The sequence below is a fragment of the Pelmatolapia mariae genome, linkage group LG13 (assembly GCF_036321145.2).
Source record: "Pelmatolapia mariae isolate MD_Pm_ZW linkage group LG13, Pm_UMD_F_2, whole genome shotgun sequence".
Taxonomy (NCBI): domain Eukaryota; kingdom Metazoa; phylum Chordata; class Actinopteri; order Cichliformes; family Cichlidae; genus Pelmatolapia; species Pelmatolapia mariae.
The window spans coordinates 10,018,829-10,035,575 of record NC_086238.1 but is presented as its reverse complement, the minus strand read 5'-3'; the positions used below and the strand labels follow the sequence as shown (position 1 = coordinate 10,035,575).

The 16,747-nt window shown below is 41.8% G+C and overlaps 1 protein-coding gene across 5 annotated transcripts in view; it reads left to right on the top strand.

Annotated features, from left to right (window-relative positions):
* The window catches only part of pax2a (paired box 2a), a 29,438-nt gene extending 12,974 nt beyond the window's left edge, over window positions 1-16,464 (top strand). For 2 of the 5 annotated variants that reach the window (XM_063491150.1, XM_063491148.1), the window contains 5 exons: window positions 2,141-2,316; window positions 4,233-4,353; window positions 12,036-12,137; window positions 13,418-13,504; window positions 13,706-16,464. In XM_063491150.1, coding sequence (XP_063347220.1) covers window positions 2,141-2,316; window positions 4,233-4,353; window positions 12,036-12,137; window positions 13,418-13,504; window positions 13,706-13,827 — 608 coding nt within the window. In that variant the 3' untranslated portion in view covers window positions 13,828-16,464. Of the gene's footprint in view, window positions 1-2,140; window positions 2,317-4,232; window positions 4,354-10,668; window positions 10,885-12,035; window positions 12,138-13,417; window positions 13,505-13,686 lie in introns of all 5 variants that reach the window. The other 3 variants (XM_063491151.1, XM_063491149.1, XM_063491147.1) reach the window with 2 other exon arrangements.
* The last annotated feature ends 283 nt before the right edge of the window (window positions 16,465-16,747 follow it).

Genomic DNA, 16,747 nt, shown 5'->3' with positions numbered 1-16,747 from the left:
GATTTGCTGCTTTTAAAAGGCCAAATCAGTCAATTTTTTAACACATAAATTTGAAAGATACTCGCATATTTTCACAATTACAAAACTGAGAAAGTCTCTATCATTAGAAATTTTACAAGGTTACTTGTATAAGAAAAGCTTTAACTCTTTCCCCCATAAAGATGACCTCACCTGTACCCTTAATGATGAGTTTCGGCACCTCAGTATTAGAATAGGTACATGCAGATATCACCCTCACTGACCTTAAAAATGACAGAAACTGCTCAGTTCAGAAAAGAGGAATAAGCGTTACTCATAGCAAGCATCCATGGAGGAAAGTGTTGACATCCTGCATTTTAGTTGCTAATTATCAGTCTTGTGTTAAGTAAGTTTCCAGAGGACACAAAAAAGTATCTTATGAGGGGAATTTATGTCCTTTTGCTGCCCGTTCAGAGGACCTGATTAAGTGTATAAGGTGATGCTGAGTATAAACAGGCTCCACATAGTGAATGACAAGCACTTGCTATTGATCAAGCCTCTTTTCTCAGACCAGCTGATGTGAGGTAATTAATGACTCCATTTTCTTCTGTACCACAGACAGCAATTGGGTTTCATACAGCAAAACTACTGCTCCTCCAACGCTCCACCCAAGGGAGCTGTTTGAAAAAAAAAAGAAAGAAAGAAAAAGCCAGGGCTAAAATATTCTGTTAACTCATGGTAAGAAAACACATGTGGCAGGAGAAAAATCAGATTCCTTCATAAATGTTACACAAAGCAAAAGTCAATATATTTTAGCAGTGAAACACACACACACACACACACACATGCTCTCTCCCATCTACACATAACACACACTCATACCCAATTGCAGTCCTCTATTCCATTCTCTCCATGGATCTATTTCTTGGTGCGAATCGGGTTCATCCTCTGGCCTCAGCCATTGAGAAAAGGTCAAGCAGCCGAGCAGAATGGCAATAACGCCCCTGAAATGGTACCATCAGTGGAACATGATTGATCAATTGAATTCCATAGCACAGAAAAATGTGGGATTAAGTAGAGTATTATACGCACAATGAGTTGAGGCATGATGTTCATTCCAAGTTCATTTCGCCTCCCTCCTCTGCTAGCGGATCAGGCAATCAATAGCGGCCTTGCATATCATATATCACTGCTGGCTCGCCCAGGAGAGAACATAATCTGCTGCAAATTTAGAATGACAGATTTGTACGGGAGCTAAAGCCCTCATCCGCTGTTGGTGGCGCAGTATAGGGAGGAAGGGGAGGGTGGTGGGAGGCAGCCAGGAGAGTGGAGGGGAATGCTGGCTGGAGGTTTTAGCTTTAGATCTTTTTTTTTTTCATTCAGTGCTCAGGACATGATGAGTGAGCAGAGGGAGAGCTGCAGCCGCAGCAGTGGACTCCCTGGCCGAGTTGATAGGGTCAGAGATCAGAAGAACGAGGGAAGCACAGGCTCATTTGTTTATATAGAGTGTGACCAAGTGAGGAAATGCATATGATTGCCCCCGGACACCCCGTCCTCATTCGGCCCTGAGTCCCATCCCCACTCCATTCTGTTTTCCACAGGACAGGCAATATGTGGGGGATGGAAAGAGAAGGAAGAGAGACAGAGAGAGGGAAGGGTAATATGTTCAGGAAGAAATAGTACAGTTAAATAATGGCTCTCCATTTCCCGCCGGCAGAATGAGAGGCTCTGGATGTAATCGCCAGCCCTACTTTCTCTTCCTGAAGCACACGGTCTGCCTTACAAGTATATATTTGCACTGAAGGTAATCCATCAATTACCATAGACCTATCACATGATGACCATGCTGATGGTGGCTGCAAGGAGTGGCAGGGGGGAGGTAGAGGATTGCTTGAGTGAGTGTATGTGTCAGAGAAGGAAAGAGCGAGAGAGTAAGAGAGAGACAGGAAAAAACAGGGGGAGATAAAAGTCAGACATGATGGTGGGTTTCCCTGAATTTACTATTGCGCCTCATGCCATCACTATCACACCCGCTGAGCTCTAATATTTTTTTGTTTGTTTTTTTCCTCGTAATGCTAGCCTGATAGAAGTAAAGTATGAAGTAAAAAGACTGGATCCACATCCTCATACCAGTATTGCCCCCCTCGTCCCTTCCCTTTTTTTCATCTTTTCCTTTCTCTAGATGGCTCTGATGGTTCGGGCCCCGGCAGCGACTCTCAGGGCAGTGTGGAAAGTTTAAGAAAGCACCTGCGGGCGGATGCCTTCACCCAGCAGCAGCTGGAGGCCCTCGACCGTGTGTTTGAAAGGCCTTCTTATCCTGATGTCTTCCCCACCTCAGAACACATTAAACCCGAGCAGGTTCGACACACACACACACATTTCTCCCTACACAATAAGATTTACAGCATTTACACTGATTTCTAACAAGCTGTAGTGAACCCGTGAACGCTCTGACACAGGTGACAAAAAGCTCAGTGCAAATTCTTGCTTGAAGCAACCTGCAAACCCACAGCGTATAACAGCGGATAACCTTTATTTACATTCATTAGACTGTTAAACAACAAGAGACTATTAATTTTTCCATTGGAGCTCTATGTGGGTGCCCATGCAGCCTTAGCAGTGCCCTAATTGAGTTCATTTTCATCTCTCCGCGATCGTGGGGAATTACAGCGGCGATAAATCAGAGGGACAGCCCCTCAGCCGGCTATACAGCCCCTAATGCAGCTAATTACCAAAGTGATTTCTACGGCAAGATCAATACCAAAACGAATTGGAAATGACTTGCAATCACAAAGAGTGGAGGAGAAGGTATTAAAAAGGCGAGAGGGGGGTAGCGGAGGGGGGAGAAAAACGGCGTCAGAATGGTCCAGAAAAATCAGTTTTAATTTAATGTAATATTAATCAGATGGCTTTCCACTCTTTCTTTTTTCTCCCTGTTTCCAGAACCCCCTCCTTTTCTTAAACTGGTGAAAAGGTGGGATATTAGGCTATTAGGGGCTTGTCTGGTGTCTGCGTCAGGGCATTAAAAAGCCATTTTGAAGAGGCCAGGCTGAATAGGCCTCATCCCTCCCACACTTCTGGCAGCCATGTGGTCAGGTCATTCAGGCCCCTCTGCGCTTGCCACTCGCCCTCCGCCCAGCTCTGCCCGGCCCTACCCGCATCCCATCTGCATGACAAAATGACTCTTGTGCTGCTGAGGCCCAGTGGAATAGAGAGGAACATCCAGCCTAGTGCCAGGGAACAGTTGTAAGCACACAATTAGAGTTTATCTGGGATAGAGGCAGACAAGACTGGGGTCACCAGCTTGCCCCTGTGGGACCCCAACCCATTGAGACAAACAGATGCACGCACACACACACTCTCTCTCAAATAAACACTCACAGACACTCACACACACACTTATCCTTTCAAAGAAAAGTTGTGTCAGGAAGTGTCATCTCATTAACAAACAGGATTCATCACAACTGCTAGCAGAGTCTTAACACGAGATTAAGGTTAATAAATATTTAAGACACTGGATGGTGGTTGAAGTTTTCTTCTGCAGTAAACTGTGAATGTGAATCTGTTAAAATAAAATAAATAAATAAATAAAAAAGAAAGACGGCCAGAGTGGCACAGAATATTTTATAAGAGTGGAACAGGAATGTGACGAAAGCCTCCAATGTGACGTTTAAAAAAATACAAGTAAAAGTATAAAAACTCATAAAGTGAAAATTCACAATTTTAACATTTTATTAACCCAGTTTTATGTGTTCATCCTGGAGGCAAAGCACAAAGGGCTGTTTTTGAGGTTGTACTCCCCTTTAAAAAAACACACCACATGTCTCTCCTGTAACAAAGCCCTGAATGTCTCCTCCCTTGACTGGTCACAGGGATGACTGCAGTGGAGCACAAAGAGCCAGCTGACACCCCGTCCTTTCACTCCTCTCCCAATCCCTCTCTCATCCCTCTCTCCCTTTCTGCCTTGCCCTCAGACAAGCTCTAATGCATGCATACATCATCATAGGTCTTGGTAAAGCACAAGGAGCAGGGGCAGGGTGATGTTCGCAGAATTCACAGGAAATGTACAGCAGGAAACACGAGAGGGGCATTCATCGTGACACTGTTTTTTATATCTCGTCACCTAAACTAGGAAATCTGATCTAAATCCAAGAGCGATTTTAACCAGATCATGACCTGATCTGGTGGAATGTAAAATTTAATTAAAGCAGTGTGAATTGCTGTCTTCGATTCCCACCTGCTCACACATGGGTTGTTTTTTTTTTCGTCTACAGGCGAATGAGTATACTCTCCCGTCCCTGAACACTGGCCTGGAAGATGTGAAGCCGAGTCTCTCCACCAGTGCCAGCTCTGACCTCGCCTCTAGTGTCTCCCAGAGCTACTCTGTTGTGACAGGTACAATCTGACTCATGCTACACTGACACCTAAAAGAATACACACAGTGCAGCAACAAAATACACCGGCACCAAGATGGTCGAACTGTGCGTTCTTTATGATGCCAAACTTTTGAAAAAGTTTCCCAGGTTAACCAGTTCCAATTGTTTTTTTCAGTCCAGCAGATAAAAGAAAAAGCTCAGACAAGTACATTATTTTTCAGCAGTTATCAGATCTCTCTTTCTGATAAATACCACCAAACTGTCATTTTACCATCAGTTTACTGATCACTTTTTTAGGGTTCCTATTTTAAAAAGATATCTCCCTCGTATCTAAACTTCTACATCATCACTGAATCATTAAGATTTTGATTGCCACTCCCTGATGGCATGCACATTTTTCCAGCCATATAAAGTTATCACCAATGTCTTTTTTTTTTTTTTTTACATAAAGCTCTTTCAAGGCACTTTTTGGGGTGCTCTGTGTATTTCTAAGGGATGGGGTGAGGTAATATACCATCTGAGTCCATTAAATCCCACAGGTCTTTCACGCAACGCTCCTAACTGGCCATTGTGTTAGCCTGGATTGGCCCGCTAACAGATTGACTGGGAGCACTTCTCATAAGAGACAGCTGCTGTTCTCGCCACGACATGACGTTGTCATCAAACGCTATCATAGCCTGTTGATTGACAGCGGCTGGAATAGCACTGTGACTGGCTGGCTGCCTTATGCTGTGGAGAGAGAGAAAGAGAGAGAGAAAGAGAGAGAGAAACATATAGAGAGAAAGGGGCAGTTTTTGCCAAATCGTTTGCACTGAGAGTCAACAGGTAATTGCAGGTGCAATGTGTTAACTATCTTGCAGTGTCTGTATCAAACATCCCCTGTGTTGGACCGAGTCTGTGGTTGCTTTGCTGTCCAGGTTGATGGACATCTGGTTAATTGAAATATTGTGTCGTTGTTGCTGTTTAGAGTGTTTCCCAAGGGAGGTTAGGTTTACTGATGGCCACACTGGCTCGAGAATAATTATGAGCCTTTTAATAAAAGGCTCATAATTATGCAGTGGGAATCAGAGTCAAGGGGTGTACTTTGTGTGTCTGTGCGTGTGTGTGTGTGTGTGTGTGAGAGAGAGAGAGAGAGAGAGAGAGTCTAAGTAAAGAAGAGGAAGTTTGAAAACTACAGCAGCCTTTTCATATGATCCCCATAGTTCAGCCACACACTCAGGCACAGAGCTATGGGAAAAGAAAGAACCCCTTTTTATTCCTGAACATGTGGGAGGTAGCTTTGCCCCAGAAAGTCGGGCCTCAGGAGAAGAAAGGTGTGTTTTTCCCTTTTATGGCGGGCTCCTCCTATGAAAGTGGTTTCGCTCTGGGGAGCACACTCATAGCAGGTGGCCTCCAAGCCACCTGGGGGCCTGGGGGGCCTCCTAAAGCGATACACGCGAGGGTTTCGCCCAGAGTAAAGAGGGAATGAACTAGCAAAACTTTTCTGAAAGTGAAATATGACAACATGTTTTGGTAGAGCCATTTTAAAGATGTATTTTGAATATATTGAGCACCAAATTAAACTCAGAAGTAATATCCTGTAAACTTTTATTACCCAATTTTCACGACTATGCAAAGTAATGCATGAGGCATTTGATTGTGTGTAGGTTGTTAGTGCATAATATTATTTTTCCTTCCATTAGCAAACCCTGTAAATAGGAATGTATGCCAAGGCTGAAAAAATGCTAAATTACCTTCCTCACTTAGGCTGGGATCCAATTATCAATAAATTATGCTCTCATACTGGATGGAGCTATGAGATTATATTCATTCTTTAAATGTTTTCTGCTCCCAATTAAAATTCATACAGTTATTGATCTTGTTGATTTTTATGTCCTGAAATTTGCATAATCTATTAAAGATGAATGATTAATGAAGTGCTCAGCTTTGCATTACAGGAGCGCTATAACGAAAGCACGGTCGGCCATCTTTTGTGTCCCGAATGTGTGAAAGAGAAGGTTACCTTGGAGGCAACAAAAATAGGGAGAGATTGATCGCACTTTTTTGCACCACTTACTGAGATGCAACAAATATTACTTAAAAAAATATTATTTTACATATATCTATATATCGTTTTATATATGTAGATAAAAAATCATAAAAAAATATTCTTAAAAGTCTTTTGGATTGCTTTAAAAATGCATTGAATGTAGCTACTGCTAAGATTACAAAAGATATCACATTTAAATGAATGATTTCATACACACTATATAGAAAGAAGTACTGGGCCACCTACACATTGCACCTGTAGGAGCTGCTTGGCCATGAAACTCCTGGAGAACAGTTTTTGTACTGATGTTAATGCCACAGGAGGCTCGGAGATCTGCAGTCACTGAGTCAGCAGATCTTTGGCAAAACTTTCACACACTAGTCAGCTCAGAACTCATGGACCCCGACCTGTAAGTTCACGTGGTCTACTCTAGCAGTTTGTAGCTAAGTTTCTGTGTTTCTCAATGCTTCCAATTTGCAATAATACCACTTACAGCTAATAATCGGATCCCATTACAGTACCATGCTCAAATTGAGCGAGCTATTTAGGACCCAGTCAACTCTGCATAGCTAGGTTCTTAGTTTTATACAACTGTGGCTACACTGCATATTCGCTATTTTTGAACATGTACTGTATTTCCTTATCACCTTATTTATGATGGGAGTGTATGTGTCCAGTTTATTTTCACTGTGAACTGTTCATTGCATTCCTGAAAACAACATATCATGATTCAGCTCTAGTCTTTGGCTCCAATCCATCGTTTGTGTGCCTGCAGTTTTCTATTGATGCTCAAAGAAAGTAAGAAACTTACATTCAGACACGTGCAGTGGTCTCTGTGCAGGCTGGGCCAACAGAGCCTGTGGGATAGGCAGGTGTAAAGTGGCTCCACTCTGACTACAGCAAATCTAGCAGGTGTGAAACGCTGTTGCTTTTTCAATTTCTTTTTTACTTATTTATCTATATATTTCTCACCTTATGCACAAAAACATATAAAGTGCCGAGTGCCTTCTTTCAGGTTAATTTCTGCTGAAATACAAATCAGAATCTGAAGCTGTTTTTATGAGTTGGCAGTACCAGCTTTTCTCTGCTGGGTGGCAAACAACAAGCAGCCACCTAACTTGCAATGCCTGCTGTGTGGCCTGGTGACAAATGGCTCTTCTCAGCTCAGTTAACGCCTGCAGCCCCAAGACTGGAAATTAATGTTTATATCACCCCGTTGCTAGCAAGCTAACCTTTGAGTACACATTTGATAATGAATCACTTTAAACCTCTAAATGGGGAATTGAAGCTATTTTTGCCTGCATTTGTTTTTCCACAGTTTCCACCTTTTACAAATGTTCTTCTGTTTTTTTTGGTATAAGTAGTTGTAAATTACCAAAGCTATAATGGAAGAAAGCAAATCCAGAGGTTGAAATGCTGTGATACAAACATGACTGTGTCCCTGTCTGGGTAAAATTAGAATTGTATTATCTGTCAGCACAGAAAGGAAGTTTTGCGTGCATGAAAAAGTTCTCTGTAGATTGAATGTCAGCCTTTCTAAACAAGAGTTCTCCCAGTAAATGGTTTGTGCAGCAAAGTTCCTCGGTGTACGTTTAAAAATGAAATGCTCACTTGAGAGAAGCCTTTTGTAGCTATATCTGGAAGCATCACTCGAAGGATTGCTGTAGGTTCTTAACAGTCCATTTCTATGGTTGATGGGGTCTCGATGTAGTATCAGTGGTGGAGCAGAGACAGCTATTGGAGAACTCTATACCATCTCCGCTCATTCAAAGATGTGTTTGCTGAGGAGAAAAGTCCCCAAGGACCCTGAGTTTATCTTCCATCTCCATCATCAAGGCCTTCGATTTGACAGGCTCCCTTTACCCAGGCGCTGCCTTGTCTCCAGGACAATAAGCAACACCATGTCTGATTAGTTTCAGAGTTCAGTGGTCTTGAACGCAGCATTTGTATCGGTTGTTGTTGCGTTGTAACCCCTGTCTGTTTGACAACGGTTGCTCGGGCGCTGAGAAAACAGAAGCCTACAGTAGTATGGAGGAAGTCTCAGATTCAGTGTAAACAGGCTTGACCTTGACTTCATGTTAGACATCCTCATTCGCAAAATTAAAGTCCCAGCATGCATAGAGTAAGAGTGCAAACCATACTTAACTAATGTTAGTCCCTTGATGATTTCACGCTTGAATTAATACAGGATATATCATGAATTCACAGTTAGACTTTTCAGAAATTTTTACTATTTGGAGAGATCATCTTGGAAAAAGCAATTTTGTTTGGTACAACATCACATTCAGATTCCAAAAGCTGCCAGACAGGGCAGGGTTTAGTCTCGGTTTTTGACGCCTTGTGGCACTTAAGTCCTAAATGAAGGTAAATAAAGCCAAATGTACCTGAAATCGATACAGTTTGGTGGATAATTTTGAGTAACAATCCCTTGATTGGTGATCTATTAAAGATTAACTGATGCCGTAGTCGGTGAACAGCAGGAATTTACGGTACATCCAGATGTATTAACTCGTCATTAGAGTTTCATTAGCGTAACGTACTTTCTACCCCAATTATAAACTGTTACCAGTGAAGAAAATAACCTGGCAACGGGGTGTTCCTAATAATAGCAAGGTGCACATAAAAAAGCCTTCTGAATCCACCGCTGAACAGTTGGTTCATTTTTTTAAAACCGCAACGCACAATAAAGACAAAGAGAATCACTTTTCTTTTTAAAAAATCTGACTGTCATAAAGCTGTTTTACACTGCAGGCTCTCTTTAGTGGAGATTTGTGTTCGGTTCATGGGTTTACACTTGATGTCATCGTGATTTCAAGGCTCAGGTGCAGGTGGAATATGATGCTTTGCTGTGTTTCTGAAACAAACTAGCTGCTAGCATTGTCCTCTGCAGTATTTTTTCTTGTAACCGGACTTTTGAGAGCTGTTTGAACTTCAAAGGCTTTAACAGACTACATGTTGGCTATAATTAACTGAAGAGCAGAACTAAGCACAAGGGATTTGCCGTCATTCCTAAATGTAGACCCAGTTTTCCAATATAACTTATGACATACTTGGGCAGTACATGTGACAACATTTTGGTCCATCCAATTAAATGGAAAGTCCACTCATTAGAATACTTCTGTTCATGCCAAAGATTCAGGGCAAACGTTCCTTTTAATGATCTGATCATATGTTAGAAAAGATTGTACATTGTTCACACTGTGTCTTTCCCCATAGTGTTGTCATTTTTCTAAGAAAAGATTCACTCTAATTGCAGTACTTCTGTCTAAATCCACATTTTTAGCTATCACCAAGACAAAGAAGGAGAATAACATTAGGAGAACCTGCAATTTTATTTTTCTGCTCCTACAGAAAATAGTGAGCAACATTGCCTGTTTCTCTGGAATTAGGTTCTTATAGTTGACATTGTTGCACTCCCCTTCCATTGAGCAGCCCTTATCTTAATGAGGAATCGCAACACACAGTCCTGTTGTAAAACAACAATGATGGGAGAAGCAGCTAATGAGGCTATCATGGTGTCGGGAAAGAGCCATCTCTCCCTGCAGGCCCCCGCAAAAACACAACAGGCTTGCAGTGGGCACGGAGAGGCCAGAAACAGAGCTCACATTGATTGCACAGGTTCGAGAGGCAGAGACGCTGAAATGAAAGATGCCAAGACTCATCAGCCAAATTAGATCAAAGTGCAGAGTTTTGAACTGTCTACAAGCCGGCTGCTTGGTTATTTGTGGGAGTGATTTTGTTGTGAGAAAGCAGCCGTGAGATTATGTTGTTTGTTTTCCCAAAACCTTGGGGAAATTTTTTACGCATTTGAGCTTGATTGATCAGGCGCGATGTGTTGTTGCAACATTTCACTGGTGTACGTTTCCACTTAGTTGAATGAATTACCGCTAGGTGCATATGAGATTATTATTATAAGCCATGTAAATGAACAAATCAAGTGGTAAAGACTGCTTATCTATTCAGTATTCATATAAAATGTCTGCTTGTGAGTTCTTAAAAGATAGCAAGTTAATGTATTGCTCCTAATTCTTTGGGCTCCCTTTAATTAATACGTTAAATCGGATAGGGATTTGTAGTCCCCTCTTTCTTTAATTACAAGCGTCTATGTCAGAGACAGATCTATTTTTTTTGTTTTTTGCTGTTACCCGTCTACGCTTGAGTTTGGACATCTACACAGCTATAAATCCATCTCACCATACTTGTGAGTGACTGACATAAACGTATGTACAGATTGTGTGGAGTTGTATGTCTGCATTGTATCAATTTTTTTCTTTTTCTTTTTCTTTTTTTCCCCCCACCTGCCAGACTCTCACCCGTCATATCCACCTTCCATGTGTGTAAAGCGAGAGCCCCATGAGGCATCCTTTGCCCCCTTCACCCCCTCCTCTGTTGGGGATTCTGCTCTAGCTGACATCTTGCCCCACCAGTCCAGCCTCTCAGTAGATGCATCTACTCCCAGCTACCTTGCCCATGCTCACAGCTCCTGCTACAGCCAGTATGCCAGCCAGCCCTTTATAGCAGGTACAACTTTTCCCACAAGGCCCCATAGCCGGATAATAATTCAAATAATTTCTTTATTCACTCTGTGCTTACTTTTAGTCTCAGTTCTCAGTTATGTACAAATTAAAGTGGATGCCTCCCCTGTTGCTCTTCTTGGGCCCTGCAGTTGTGTACACAGGAGCAAAGTTGAACGTTTGGCTCTCATTAAGAGCAGACGATCTCTACCCTTTCCCTCCAAGCTTTGCTCTGCATTTGACCCCCTGCTCGTCTCTCACTGTCACAGTAGACTTTCTGGTCCTTACAGCCTCATGACAGGGCCAAAGTGTAGGGGGCCACAGGAGGCCAAAACAGGGGGTTTCAAAGGCGCAGATATAGGGCTGATACTGGGGCCCGCCTTAAACCCATAGCTGCCAGTCATGTGTGCCCCTTCATCTAGCTGGGTTGCTGTCAGGGTTAATTAAAGGGCTGAATATAAAGCAGAGGCCAGCGTGATGCTGTCATTGGCCTGATGCTCCTATCACTGCTTTTGACACTAGTATGCTATGTTTTGTTGTAGTGCCATGATATTGATATGTGACCCCAGGAGATATACATATATATAATTGGACAGCAGACATTTTTGCATATTTCTGAACATTTTTGGAAAATCTCTGGTTTTGCTTTTACAAAGTGAGCGTGCCTAAGAAACAGGATGAGTCGATGCATTGTGACAGACAGGGGCACTGCTTGTTATTCTCAGTGGCTATATGCATCACTTCACTTTGGTGATTTTTGTGTTTATGTACAAGACGTTTCCAAAAGCAATATGCTTCGAAGGAAGGTTTTCGTTTCCATCTTTTTTCATCAATTTAATGACAAAACTCTTTCATGTTGCTCAATGTAGAAACTTATCCATAATGTTCACTGGTAGCACTTTTTTTTTCTTCTTCCAGAACAATTTTAGTTTGCATCAGCTCGGTTATGACATAGAACACGCCTTTTTTTGTGGGTTTTTATTCTTGTGATTAGGCACTCGCTACAGGAAAAAACCTCAAATCCAGGACAGAGCAAGCTGAGTGCTACACACCCTGGACTGGTTTCAGCTTAAACCCACCCTCTCAAGTAGAATACACATTTAACTCTTCTCCTCATGACCATCTTGTGATACAGATCCTCCTTCTGTGTGTCTGCAGGTCGAGATATGGCTAGTACCACCTTACCTGGCTACCCACCTCATGTCCCCCCCACAGGACAAGGCAGCTACCCCACATCCACACTTGCTGGAATGGTTCCCGGTAGGTGATATAATTAATTCTAACATATTTGCAACACATAGTACCTGTCAGGTTGATACTTAACCCTACAAAAAAAAACAACCAAAAACATCAAACATAAATTCACTGTTGAGACAGCAAGGACACTTTAAATCATTGCTTTTGACTCAAAGGATTGAAGCAAGCTTGTTATAGCTTTGTTAGACTGCGGTTAGCGTGTGGTTAGCGTCTGTGGATGAGGACATTAGATGAACTCGATAGGCGATCACCACAATCAGTGGCCGTGAGATAGGACAGTTCCTCTCAGTTACACTCCAGCTCCCAGCGCTCATTACCCTCGCCGTGTCCACACAGCGCACTCTCACCAGCCCCATCGATAAACACTGCTTTTGCTCCTCTCCTCGCCTCCCCGGACACCCAGGGCTGCAGAGCGTATCTCTTTCCCCTCTACTTAACCTGCAGTTCAGGTTCACAGCAAACAGTTAAGGGTCAAAACACAGAGGCGTGGAGGGCCTGTAAATATTTAAATCACTATCTCTCTCAGGGATGAGCTTAAGTTACACAACCAGCGGTGAAGATGCTGCCAGCATGTGTAGATCTGTGCTCCAAACAACTCAAAACACAATTCTCTTTATTGCGGCGTGACACACTGACAAACAATCAAAGCAGCCGTGTAGCCTTGGCACGTGATTTTAGCCTATAGATAGAGGTCAAAACACATATCTCAAATCAAATAAAAAAATATGTGTGTTTTATACAACTGGAAAGTGTGTATAGACACCCCCCAAAAAGTAGAAAAACACAGCAAAACCTTCTTAATCCAGGGGTTGTGGGGTTTTTTGTTTTTTTTCACCCAGTGGCGAATAACTAAGATTTAGTGACCGGCCCCAAACACCGTTAAAGCAAAGGCCATTCTTCAGCAGGTTCATATAAAACCCAGCCTTTATAGTGCCATAAAAGAAAGAAACCTGTGGGCCTGCAGCATCGCTCTGTGATATCCCCTCACCCTCCCATGCTTCTCACTACAACCTGCAGGGAGAGGACAATGAGATAGGGTCTGAAGCAAAGTGTGACTGCCTACAAGCAGGACAAAAGTCCAAACTTACACACATAACAGAGCAGGCAATAAAACAATTAACTCACCTGAAGGGACTCTGGGGAAGCTGTACAGACGTCCAGAGAACTGATGTGTCAGTAATATTGTTGTGGGAAAAAATCTAATGTAACTGTAGTGTATGCTTTTTAATTTTTCTGTTTATTAGCTTCTTATGAATATGTATTTTTACCATTTTGTTCCCTAGGAGGGGATTTTTCTGGTAACCCCTACTCTCATCCACAATACACAACTTACAATGAAGCCTGGCGGTTCAGCAATCCAGCGTTATTAAGTAAGTGTCTGACATCATTAAAAAAACTGTCATGCTGAACATGCTCTAAAATTTAAATCCTATTTAAAACCTAAAAAGTCAGTCTCTGAATATTCAGTGCATCCTCAGAGCTTTTACACACGTGTCTTACATCATGTTTGACCTCGTGGTTTCCAACGGTTCGTTCTTCTGTTAACTTTCAGGTTCCCCTTATTATTATAGTGCCGCATCCCGTGGCTCCGCACCTCCCACTGCTGCCACTGCCTACGACCGCCACTAGTTACACCAGAGACCAGCTCAAACTGCAGGGCCAGAGCTTCGGCCTCCATATTGTCCCTGTCTGAGAAACACTGAGGTCAAAGGGAAGCGAGGTGGAATCCTAAATGAAACCCCCGTCAGCAAGTGCGTTGTGAAGGAAGGATGGCCGAGGTCGACGCAGATGCACCCAGCTTCAGCGTCTCACACACACTTTGGGTCAAAAGGGCCCGTGGGCATTCAGAACTCACCTGTTATGCCCTTATTCTCTCACAGGCCTGAGCGTTTCCAGAATGACTTTAAGAGATTATATAAATATATATATTATAACATATAAATTGAAGAAAAACAGTGTGAAGAAAACCATGTGGAAAAAATGTTGTGGGTTTTTAATTTTTGTTTCTTTGCTGTTGTTGTTGTTGTTGTTGTTATTTTATTCATGGATCGTCACATTCCTTTATGTAATGAACTGCAGTATTTTTCTGCTCTGAAGACAGACGTCCAGGGGGAGATGACAGTGGTCCTATAGCTTAACAATGTAGCGAATTAAACCAGTGTTGTGGGCCCCTCTGACCATTAACGAGATCCTGGCTCCATAATGTAGAGCGGGCTTTACTCTGGTGCTTTGATGAACTTTTCTGCTCCCATTTCTCCGATAACACTTAAATTATAAGACGAACACAGCATGCCCTGCAGCGTTTACTGACCCTGGCGACATCGCGCTCCCCGTGGCAAACAATCAGATGTAAAAATGTAAATCATTTTGCAAAGTATTAAAAATGTGGTGACCGTGAACTTAAAATGGTCTTGCCAGAATTTTAAATACTTTAAATTATATTTTCTGTTACATTTTTTTTAATATAAACAACGATTTTTCAGAATGGCTGTCACATTTCCCTCATGTCCATGTACGTGCGCAGTGTCATCCTTTGCTCTCTTTTTTTTGCACTATAACCTCAGCTTTTTTCTCCTTTTTTTGTGGTACATTCACCTACAATTAACCATTTTATAAGCATAAGTTGAAAATATATATGTTGCATTCTTAGAAAAACACAAAGCTAACAAGCTAACAGACCCGTTTGCGTATGAACATCTTTTTTCCAAGTAAAAGTGAAGCCATAACTCTTTGGCTACATGAGCAAATCCTTTCAGTTCAACTGTATCTCATTCAGCTACTTAGTCATGCCAATAGATGCCTACACAGTTTAGAAAGCTGCGTGCAGTTGTGCAAACCGACTGCAAATTAGCTTCAACAATTGCCTTACAGACCTGTTTTTTTTAAAACATAAATTCATGCCTGTTAATTGAAATTAATTGCCTTTAAAAACACAGACTCACCACCCTCCACGAAGTTAGGTTCCACTCTCCGTAGGGGCTGAAAGGAAATACTGACATTTTAAGTTTTGGAAAATATTTTGTGAATGTACTCTTAACTACATTTGCCAAAGACTTAGTTTGATATTTAATATTTTATTTACAGTATATGTATGCATAAATAAAGCAGTATTATCTTTTAAATAAGTCAACACTGAACATGTATGTCATGGCATTTCAGCTGGTGAACATCATGCTGCATTTGAGTGTAGTGCGAAAGGAGAACTTCAATGATCTAATATTCCACTAACTGCAATGAAATGCTGCTTTATAGAAGGATTTGTGAATAATGTGAAGACAATTTTCTGTAAATATATTGTCACTCACACACACACACACACATGCACACACATACACACACACACACACAGACACAAACACACCATCGCAGTATCATACTAATGTACTGGTTCCCTTTGTAGATATACAGACTGAAAAAAAACATGCATTACATTTGTGTCTTAATGTAATGTTGTGCTCTGAGGAATGGCACAACAGCTGTTTAACCTATGGCTACATCAATAGCAGGTTCCAGATGCTAACATCACATAGGTTGTCTTTGTCATTTTATTTTATTTTCATGATATTGTCATGATGATGTTTTATGTCACTATGCAATGAGTTCAATGGCTTTCTGTATCATCTTTTGTTGTATAGAATAAGTTATCCCCATTGAGAACAGCATAAAAGCTGCAAAAGTACAACAGACCTCCAGTGTGACATAATTATTCTCTAGTTTTTACGTTTCCTCCGCAAATTCCCTGAAATTAAGATGCGATCAAACTGATGTCCTTGGCAACAATCAAAGATATTGTCCTGTTTGCTATTTGTAGATGTCGTGCTCATTATGTTACTCCAAATTACAGTGATCTGTGCCTCGATGTAAAGAAACACGTCCATACTTCTTCCCCTCCACTCTCTCAACTCTGCTGAGACAGTTTAGCAGAAGGCATCAAAAAATAACTTTTATTTTATTTAATTCCATACAAGCTAATGCATCTTCTGGTACCAGGGTTAAGTGTCATTGCTGAGGGCACCAGATAACAGAGAAATAGACTGCAGTTCTGCTCTTCAAGAGAAGCTATCCTCTACAAATTGCACTTGGGATTTTAACTATTTCTGTCTACTTGCATCTGAGAGTGAAACACTGGTGCAGAGTGCATGCCACCATCATTCAAGCAAAATCTTTGCTTTAGGAAGTGGAGCACCTTTGCAGGAATGGGCCCTGTGCCGTTGTAAAGATGATACAGGAGATGTGTCATGGACATAAAAAGGATTTCTGATGAAAATCTATATGGAAAGCCTTGTGGCCTCAATCATTGTTCTGTTTCAGTTCTGTTCCAATTCTTTTTGTGCACATGAGAAATAAATTCTTTTATATGTCTGTCGTTGACTCGGTGTCCCCTCATTATTAACCCCATAAGAAAATGATTCAGAGTTCAAGGTTCCCGGCGAGCGTTCCTGCTGCTGGTGTATTGACGTTTGACTTTATGAACAGTCAGTAATCCACGAGGCGCTCTCTAAGAGGAAATACACAAAGGTTGCACAACGTAGCACAGTTTGTGCGTGTTTGTGTTTTCTATTTCTGAAGAAATCTTTTAAATCGTGACTGCTGTTTAAAATTTCCTATTCCCG